This window comes from Rutilus rutilus, assembly GCF_951802725.1.
Source record: "Rutilus rutilus genome assembly, chromosome: 18".
NCBI lineage: Eukaryota > Metazoa > Chordata > Actinopteri > Cypriniformes > Leuciscidae > Rutilus > Rutilus rutilus.
In genome coordinates this window covers 30,108,351-30,119,320 of record NC_140231.1, presented here as the reverse complement: position 1 = coordinate 30,119,320, position 10,970 = coordinate 30,108,351, and the positions used below count along the sequence as shown (strand labels likewise).

The 10,970-nt window shown below is 36.2% G+C and overlaps 1 protein-coding gene across 1 annotated transcript; it reads left to right on the top strand.

Moving 5' to 3' along the window:
* The first annotated feature begins 4,739 nt into the window (after positions 1 to 4,739).
* LOC311276644 (urokinase plasminogen activator surface receptor-like) lies at positions 4,740 to 6,412 on the top strand. Its single transcript, XM_084386427.1, has 5 exons — positions 4,740 to 4,846; positions 4,932 to 5,048; positions 5,318 to 5,449; positions 5,628 to 5,735; positions 5,870 to 6,412. Exons 1-5 carry the CDS (start codon positions 4,798 to 4,800, stop codon positions 6,055 to 6,057), a joined length of 594 nt encoding a protein of 197 aa, XP_084242553.1. The 5' UTR covers positions 4,740 to 4,797; the 3' UTR covers positions 6,058 to 6,412.
* Positions 6,413 to 10,970: the final 4,558 nt, after the last annotated feature.

Genomic DNA, 10,970 nt, shown 5'->3' with positions numbered 1-10,970 from the left:
AACATCTCATCGGCTTCAACCTTATCGTAGAAACCCTCTAGAAGTGCAGGTATTTTTGCAGAGTCCAAATTTGATTTTTGTTTATTTGGTGGGGGATGAGGGTTTTTGGTTAACAGACGGATCTTAACAAGAAGTGACGTCACCCAACATCACTTAGAGCACCTTTAACAAACCTTCACAGACTCACAGTAAATGCATGGATCGACTTAACCAGTTTCATTTTATATCTTTTACTATCTTGATGCAGGATACTGACATTGCTGTAAAGAGGGAGATTGCACTAAAAAGTCTTATTTTCTACTTGGGAGAAGCAGTGGAGGACCTCATCAAGGATTACCTGGTAAGGCAAGATTCATTTAGCAATGCGAAAATTCTAGCTAAGGCTGTCAACTTCAAAATTAGCCATCAGACTATGTTCAGATATACAGTGAGGAAAGTAAGTATTTGAACACCCTGCTATTTTACAAGTTCTCCCACTTGGAAATCATGGAGGGGTCTGAAATTGTCATCGTAGTGCATGTCCACTGTGAGAGACATAATCTAAAAAAAAAAATCCAGAAATCACAATATATGATTTTTTTAAACTATTTATTTGTATGATACAGCTGCAAATAAGTATTTGCACACCTGTCTATCAGCTAGAATTCTGACCCTCAAAGACCTGTTAGTCTGCCTTTAAAATGTCCACCTCCACTCCATTTATTATCCTAAATTAGATGCACCTGTTTGATGTCGTTAGCTGCATAAAGACACCTGTCCACCCCATACAATCAGTAAGAATCCAACTACTAACATGGCCAAGACCAAAGAGCTGTCCAAAGACACTAGAGACAAAATTGTACACCTCCACAAGGCTGGAAAGGGCTACGGGGAAATTGCCAAGCAGCTTGGTGAAAAAAGGTCCACTGTTGGAGCAATCATTAGAAAATGGAAGAAGCTAAACATGACTGTCAATCTCCCTCGGACTGGGGCTCCATGCAAGATCTCACCTCGTGGGGTCTCAATGATCCTAAGAAAGGTGAGAAATCAGCCCAGAACTACACGGGAGGAGCTGGTCAATGACCTGAAAAGAGCTGGGACCACCGTTTCCAAGGTTACTGTTGGTAATACACTAAGACGTCATGGTTTGAAATCATGCATGGCACGGAAGGTTCCCCTGCTTAAACCAGCACATGTCAAGGCCCGTCTTAAGTTTGCCAATGACCATTTGGATGATCCAGAGGAGTCATGGGAGAAAGTCATGTGGTCAGATGAGACCAAAATAGAAAATAGAACTAGAACTTGGTCATAATTTCACTAAACGTGTTTGGAGGAAGAAGAATGATGAGTACCATCCCAAGAACACCATCCCAACTGTGAAGCATGGGGGTGGTAGCATCATGCTTTGGGGGTGTTTTTCTGCACATGGGACAGGGCGACTGCACTGTATTAAGGAGAGGATGACCGGGGCCATGTATTGCGAGATTTTGGGGAACAACCTCCTTCCCTCAGTTAGAGCGTTGAAGATGGGTCGAGGCTGTGTCTTCCAACATGACAATGACCCGAAGCACACAGCCAGGATAACCAAGGAGTGGCTCTGTAAGAAGCATATCAAGGTTCTGGCGTGGCCTAACCAGTCTCCAGACCTAAACCCAATAGAGAATCTTTGGAGGGAGCTCAAACTCCGTGTTTCTCAGCGACAGCCCAGAAACCTGACTGATCTAGAGAAGATCTGTGTGGAGGAGTGGGCCAAAATCCCTCCTGCAGTGTGTGCAAACCTGGTGAAAAACTACAGGAAACATTTAAACTCTGTAATTGCAAACAAAGGCTACTGTACCAAATATTAACATTGATTTTCTCAGGTGTTCAAATACTTATTTGCAGCTGTATCATACAAATAAATAGTTTAAAAAATCATATATTGTGATTTCTGGATTTTTTTTTTAGATTATGTCTCTCACAGTGGACATGCACCTACGATGACAATTTCAGACCCCTCCATGATTTCTAAGTGGGAGAACTTGCAAAATAGCAGGGTGTTCAAATACTTATTTTCCTCACTGTATGTCTGAAAACAGTCTGTAAGCAAATTTCAAATAGAGATACAATACCTTTCAACTAAAATCAGAGTCCCATGCGCTGGTAAGTTTATGCGACTGTTATATTTATATTTCAAAAATGAATTGGAGTAAAAACATAATTTTATAATTAGTTAGAAGTAGATGCTAATTATACAATTTTGTGCATTTTGTGTTTGCATTTAATTTGTTTTGAGTTATTTGTTATCTAAATAAAAAATAGCATCTGAATGTAGTCTAATAGTTTGGGCTCTGTTAACCTTTTATCTGGGGGGAAACCCAACCTGTATGATTCCTTATTCTTTCTCTTTTTTTTCTTCCTAAATTCTTTTCCAGGTGTCAGAAAAGGAAGAGGCTGAACAAATTCTTCAGCAAGAAACCATGGCAATCTTGGATATCATTTGTAGCAGAGATAGTGAAATACTTGAAAAGGCTGTTGTTTTCTAAGGTCAATGTTTGCCAGCCCTTGAAGTTAAAATATGACACTTGAGCACTGAAATTGTGAATGTGTGGAAATAAGTTAATAAATCTTTATGCAATGTAAATTATTTGTCTTTTTTTTATTTATTAGATTTTGGATCAGATCAAATATTAAGCAATGTTCCTTGATGGGAAACATGTTTTATTAAACCCATATATTTTTGTTTGTTTAAAATGAATAATTTCTATTAACTTTTATTTTTAAAAATGATACATAATTGTTTAATTAAATCTATATATATTTGATTGGAGAAAACAAGTAATTTCTAATACATATTTCTTAAATGAGAAGTTTTGTTTTGATTAAATCTATATATTTTTGTTTAGATCAAAAATAGAGTTTAAATTAATTGACTTTCTTCAACATGAAAAATGTACTTTGTACCAAGTTTTATAAAATAGTTTTCATAGACAAAGAAAATATTGGTTCGGGTAAGTTATTTATTTTTCATTGGTTCAAGTTATAAAATATAGATGTGAACCATTACCCTAATTTTTTTTAATTGGATGAATGAAAATATTTTTTCAGTGTATTACAGTAAAATACTGTTCAAATTACAGAAATCCGTTACAGTGTAGATTATTACGTAAGTAGCAATACTTTTACTTAAGTACATTTTTTTAGTACTCTTTCCACCACTGATTATAGGTGTACCTTAGTGATTCAGGATAAGACAAAAACACGGTTTGGAAAATGGATTCATTATGTACTCGCTCATTACATAAATGTTGTACACTTTAAATACAAAAAGTTATGGATTTAATAACAATCAGCGCACAACAGTGTTAAAACATTCAGTGGTCAACGGATTTTGCTTCCTCTTCTAAAACAAGTAACTGTAAAAAAAGGAAACCACAACAATACTTCTTTAAACATGTTTGCCGCAATGTAATATTGCATGCAATGACAAAAGGTTGATTGAGATCATCTGATCTAACATATACATCTTTAAAAGGTTGCAGATTTTTGGAGGTATAGTTATCACAATTAAAATACAAAATTTTATTTACAAAAAACAAAACTATTTACTTTCATCAACATTTGCCTCAGACCATCTTCTTTTCGCAGCTCTAACAATTTATTAGGTCTCAATGAAAAATTTAAATTTTACTTTTGTCACTACAGTACGTATTTGCATGTTGCATGTCACTATTCCCAGAAAGAGTTATACCACATCTTTCACATAAATGATGTTGCACTTGCAACATTTTGTGAAGAGATTGCTGTGTATGATCCTTGCAAATATATACTGTATACATTTATGTAAATAATATTTTAATAGAAATATCTCACGTTATACGAATGAAGTCTGCATAATACAAGGGTACATTATGCAGACTCCATTCATATAATGTGAGATATTTCTATTAAAAAGTAACAATTTTAAACCTTTTTCCCCGCTTTATTTATGTTAGACCATTTTTTTGTTTAATTGGTTTGTATTTATTTCGAAGTATAGCTATTGGTCTTGCTTTCATACTCCTGGCTTTTTTGTTAAAAACCTCAAATAATATATTAACAAAGAAAGAAAAATAAAGTTTACCCAATAGCCTCCAGCATCCCTGTAACCTACAGATGACATGAAGCTTGGGAAATGCATGGATTACTTCTTTTAGTCATGTGCTTGAAAATGTGATCAAATTGATGAAGCTCTGGTGTTCTAGAATCTAGATCATTAAAGGCTGTTTTTGTGTTTCATAATGTCTCAAGTCTGATTGTTGATTTCAGTGGAAATCAAACTTATGGTCCTGTTTGATCAGGACGTTTAATGTCATATTATGATCATATACTACTTACTGTAACTGCAGCTATTACAATCATTTTTAAATCCTTTTAAATCCTTTTAAACCCTGTTTAAACTGGTTTCTCAACTTCCTATCCTCCTCAACCAAATGGCCACAAACCCCTAAAGTCTATGCAAACTATATGATTTTCTTTCTTCTGCAGAACACAAGAAGACCTTTTACTTTCTTCTAGAACATGTCTATGTTCTACTGAGGAAAAAAGTCATACAGGTTTTGAATGACATGAGGGCGAGTGAATGATCTTTGGGTGAATATGAAGGTTGGTTTAGGTAGACCTGCAAAGTGCTTGTAATTTCCTTATCAAACTTCAATCTATTGTTAAGTGTGAAGTAAATTGTGTAGTCTTAAGTTTCTGCTTCTCTACTTTCATTTTCTAATGAAGATCCTCCCCTTCTGATAAGCTATAAAATGGCACTGAAACAGACACATTATTTTACTCTCCTCCTGATCAAATATGGATCTGCAAATCTCAGTTTTTCTCCTGTTCATTCTCTTCACTGCAGGTACGAAGACAAATAGTGTTTGTGATGTTACTGGGTACAAATACAGATCATTTATGTCTCTTTCCTTCTTTTTCTCTTCCTAAAGGACACTCTCTCAGCTGTTATGAGTGCACGGGTCTGACGGGTTCTTGTGCCGATCAGGAGTTAAAAACATGTCCCAGTGGATCTTCCAAGTGCGTGAGTTTAACAACAGCAAGACAAGGTAGGAAGACCAGCATGACAGATCGAGTGGTGTAAATGTAACTTCTCATATAACTGTGACTCATTTTCTTGGCAGAATTTACTAAATCAATCACAGAATATTTTATTTATTTCTGCTATTTAATTTGTTTTCTATCCGATTGTTTTGTTAACAATGGCAATTGTATTAATAAAAACATTTGAAATAAGAAAACTGGTAAATTTGTAACATTTATATTTTTTCCATCAAAACAACATGTGATGGTCTTTTCTGTATAATTCATATTTTAGGTCAACTTAGTGTAAAAGTGAAGGTTAAAGATTGTGCTGTTGACTGTCAAAGTGGGTCCATGAACTTCGGCATTTCAAAGGTGTCTTCTTCCTGCTGTGACACAGACCAGTGTAACGTCCAAGATGCTCCAGGTATTGTGCTTTCCTGACCTTGTGCAAATGACTATCTTCTTTAAAGTCAACATTCATTTTACTTGCAAAGGACATTCAATCAGGAAATGAAATACAGGGTGTGGCTCGTCTGTTGTGAACTGATTGAATGGAGCAGCTTGTTACATTATATATACTAGTACATGTTTTCCTCCTGTAGATCCCTCTAACATCCCCAATGGATGGAAATGTTACTATTGTGATGGACAGACCTGCTCAAACACAGTGAGCTGTTCAGGGACTGAAGATCAGTGTGTTAAAGCAACAGGTGAGGATCTAGAAAAGGACGAAGATTGTTGTTATTTTTGTTTCTCCACCATCAATTTAAATATTTGATACAAATCACATACAGCACCTGCCAGCTTAGACTAATTCAACCTTTGTTTTCTTTCTTTTCATCAGTGACTGTTGGAAGCACGTCAGCTGTTGTAAAAGGCTGTGCGACTACATCTATTTGTGACGCCACATTTATTCCTGCTGTTCATGACATCTCGTGTTGTGAGGGGAACCTGTGTAACGGGGCTCAGAGTGTCACCCAGAGCTTCCTGTTCCTCTGCTGTTCTCTGCTCTCCTACTTCATGATGCACTGAATACAGCAGATCTTCACATTCTACAATCAGACACTCTGTACTGAATATATAGCTTGTTTTTTTCTGTACTAGACTGTGTTCAGATGTGATAAACTGAATTTATACAGGAAAATGTATGTATTCATCATCTAATTTCAGGGCTCATTTTTAAATCTTCATGATGTAAAAAGTTCAAAAGAAAGAGCAATATTTTTTCATAAATAAAAAACTTTTAAATCATCATCATGTCCAGAAGAAACAAGTAGGCTATGATCATTATTTAATTATTAAAAAAGGAAAAATTTCACCTGTAATGTTTTGCATTTGTCCTACAAACTAAATTTCCACTAAATAAAATATTACTTTTTTGTTTTAAGTGTGTAACTAGCTAGCATGGTATTTACACATTGTGTAACTGTAACCAAGGTGAAAATGAAATATATTTAAATTGCGTTTTTTTGTACATACTTAATATATTTAAATTATACTAAGTGCGTATTAAATGTATTATTTTGAAACAACTTCAAGTATATTAAGTGTATTTCAAGATATGCTTAAAAACAATTTTAAACAATTTGCAATATATTTTAATATATTAAATTGTGCTAAAATGGAACCAGTTCAAGTACATTTAATACATTTAAGTGTATTTCTTTACAGTTCATTCAAAATATAATTTCATATTTCTTAAACTACAGTTAGAATATTTTTGAAGCTTCATTTTAATGTACTTCAAGAACATTTCAATAGCATGCCAGCTCATTAGAAATGTATTAGCATTACACTATTATAAAGCTGTTTTATTCAGCATTCAAAATGGTATATTAAAAGTGCAAAACTAATTAAATATAAACGTTAAGACACACACACACACATTTTGAAATCAAGAAAACTATAATAAACTATCTTGTGTACATTGCAAAATAAATACATAAGAATACATTAAAAAAGTGCAGCAGCATATATAAACTCTTTAACAAAACATTATAATAAAGATCAGTGAAATGCTATGGCAGAGCTATATTTATAAAAATATTTGTAGAACATTTCAGTTATACCTGACTGTATTACTGAAAAGTACACTATTACATCACAAAAAAAAAAAATCTTCAATTTTCTAACAAAAAATGAAAATAAAAGTTATGGAAAAACAATGTGCAGAAGTGAATTATGCATTATTTACAAACTTAGGCCTACAAATGGCTGAACCAAAGAAACAGAAGAGTTTAAATGTCACATCTTCATCTTCAAGAGGACGATCACTTCTTTGAGTATGACTCGCATTTCCTGCAACTGAGGGCTTGTGGTTCAGACACTGTAGTATTTGAAGACTGCTTTTTCACAGGATCTGTGAATGGGAAGAAGAATATATATACAATTAACCAATGATTAACATTTTTGTATCCATGTTTGAATATATGTATTATAATTTGCATAGATATGCATTAGAATTTCGATGACTTCTCAGTTTACCTGTCAAAGCTTTGACTATATCCTCATCAAGCTAAACATGAGTGTCTATTTTTATCCTCTTGTCTGTCGTCACTATAAAGCACTTTATGGGTTACATTGAACATTAGATTAGAAGAAGCCTAACACAACTTAGTCAGCAGAGTTCAATCAAAAAGTCACTGATATAGTTATTTGCAGCAATAAAGCAACCTGTGAGTATTAGAGGGAATGTTGTATATTGCTAATTGTGGTTTATTTAAACCTACGGTACTTCCTATGAACGTGTCTATTGTGGTCATGCTAACATGCACTGTAAATAACCATAAGTATATTTTGTTACAGAAAAGGTGATTGTCTTTTATTTTGAAATTTTTTGCATTGAAATGGTTGACTTTCGGTCTTAACCTACGCGCTTTTGTTTTCTTTTTGAATGCACGCTCCCAAGCTAGCGCAGTTTATAGCATATAGCTTGTTATCCCAAATACGGCAATAACTTCGACACGGAGACCTCTGGTAAATGTTGAATTTCATACTTGCAGCCCCTCCGAAGAGGCAAAAGGTGTGTTAATTAAATCAGTTGAGATTTGAGCATTTTGTCTGTTAAAATTGGGGTATGTGATTCTCTTTTTTGTCCATTTTTTCAAAATCACTTGAAATCCTATTCCTATCCCACTTACAGGCACTGAGTTAGAATCACTGAAATGAAAATTAAGCAATTTAATCATCTGTGGAACGGGCAGGACTCGAAAAACTCCAGCCAATCATTTAAAAGACCACCTAGAATCATTGGACAGTAAGTTCGTAAATCAAACGGTCGTACCATACCCCCCTCATGTCCATGTTCTTCGAATGGGTGGAGTCAGGGGCAGCGTTGGAGGAAAGAAGGTAGGACCATTTGAGTTGTGTATTTTCAAAATCTGCCAGCTGTTTTGCAAATCCCATACCCTACCTTTAATATGTAGCCTGGCTAACGTCAGACCTCGTCTCATTGAGATGTGATCTGGGAACCACATGTTCATTTTCTCGTATTTGAGGCGTGGTTTACGAATGCCCAGAGCCGTTTATTGGGCGCTACGAATGTCTATCAAATGCGCCTTTACGTAGCTCATAGCCAATCGTTTCAATTATACCAGATGACGTATGTAGAGCGACAGAAATTCGACAAGGAAGAAGACGATGGGTAAGAGATTTATGTGTACACGATGGTGTTCAGCGACTATTGCTGTTTGTGCAAGACAAACATGAGGGTAGAAGGAATATATATGGACATAAATCAATATAAACCAAACTGCTTCGGTGTGTCGCATAGACGTCGTCATTGTCTTGCTGCTCCCTCCCCGTTCTGTGATTGGTCCCCTCGCTGAGGCGAAAATCTGGTCCATGGAATCCAGGCTGCCTAGCAGCGTGAATAAAATCGTGCTGCGCGCAAGGCAGCATGGGAAAACCCAGGCTAGTTAATATGTTCATTTTTGCACAAATGTAAGACACCATGTGAGTGTGAACAATGTTAGCTGATCAGTTACATGTTTTGTATACATTTCAGCTCTTACGTTGGTGATATGGTAAATGGATTAAGGTTCATAAAGGATTAAACATCTGTAAGAAATTGTAGTCTGCCTCGACCCAGATTCCACTCCTAAATATATTTTAGAATGAGCTCATCCCCAAAATGGTTTAATTATCATAGAGATTAAGGCAGTCAAGTTATATTGTTTCTTCAGCATTTGGGTTGATCACATCCTGAGTAAATGGTAGTCAATTGTAGAATGGGACTGGGTGTGGGACACAGAGAACCTTCTCAGACAATGGGGTGTCTCAACTTCATTAACATACAGACCACAGCTGTTACAACAAGGGCAACTTAATTTACATCAAGAGTTGTAAACTGTAACAGGATAAAAGGTTTAAGATTTGGATGTTCTGGGTTCATTCTGACACCGGTGAACCCAAGGTGCTTTGTGTACCTTGCCACTGCTATGCTGTAATAAACTTAATTTTTGAGATCTTCAACGTCCACATCATTTTTTCTTACACATCATACATCAGTAAAAGTCTCATCCTTGTTCGGGGGGCATACTACATGCACTCTCTTCACCTCTGTTGCAAGAAGTTCTGCAAAATATTGTATGTCAGGACAACTAGGACAAGTGACTTGGAGCTTTACCAAAAAACAATTAAACAGTTTACATGAATGACTCAAAGGAAGCACAATCAGCCACCTGAAATGGACACGTTGCTAACATTTTCCTAACAAGACTGACTGAATCACCTTTCATTATGCCTGATTCAAAAATCTCTATAACAGAGTGATATGACATTAAACCATACTTACTACTCTCTTCTTCACTAGTCTCTGCACTCAGATTTCATTTTTCCCTCTATAGCAGCTGGTAGTGATGGCAAAATGAGGCTTCCTGAACCATTGAGACCTCGCAGCCCATAGGCCTATGTCACACTTCCTGCTTCCGGAATGCGGAGTAGGGATTCAGAACTTCCGGTCAACAGTATTTCTCGATAAGGATTTAGATTATCAGCCATAATGTCTAAACCATCCGAGGTAGACTGACCACGAGCTATGAGGTTGTGAAACGAAGGTTTTTGCTCCAGTAGAAGCTATAAGTTCCTATGAAATCAACCTTGTTTTAAGAAAAACATGTTTTATCTGCGATCTTATGAAAAAAAAAACTACACTACCCACAATCCTAAGCGTAGCAGCAACGTCTGCTGATTGGTCCAACTCGCTGTTACCATAGAAACGTTTACCTTACTGGCGAACGGCCCGCCGCTGTTGTTGTAGTGTACCGGGTTGCTCTGCGTCAGGACGTAGACAGCCATACCTCAGCTTGAGAGTTTTCATTTACCATCCGAACCACATCGTCATATGTGACTGCAGGTTGTGGAGAGATTTGGTCCAGCGGTATCTATCGGACTCCGCCATTGTAAAAAGCTAACCAGAAGAGCTGTATCCCTACTAAAAGACGTACTTCCGGTCTTCAATTTTTTCTTGACATAGGCCTATACACAAATCCGGCGAAACACAGAAGTAAAGCAGCGCCGCCATTACTGCGTGCCTTGCTGATAAGGAAGTAGCGTAAGTAGCGTGTTGGTCCCGTAGGCGGCTGTAGCAGATGTTAGCTGTACGAAATGTTATTTTTATTTCGTTTTTTTTAGTACATATGCTGTCCAGTGATGCCGGAAAGAGCGTGTTGTGTGGTTGGCTGTTTTAACAACAGCACAAAACTACAGGCCTGTCTGTCTGTCTGTCTGTCTGTGAGTGAGTGTGTCATGGGCTAAGTTGTCATGGGAAAGTGTGAGTGTGATATGGTTAATATTGTATAGATTATGTCCTTAGGCTAAAGAAGGTCACAGTATACCAAATATTAATTTGTATTTCAACAGAAAATCTAACAAAGCAACCAACAGTTTCAGACAGCAATTGCAAATAGTTAAAATGTACAGGTTTAAACTGTAAACAAATGTCG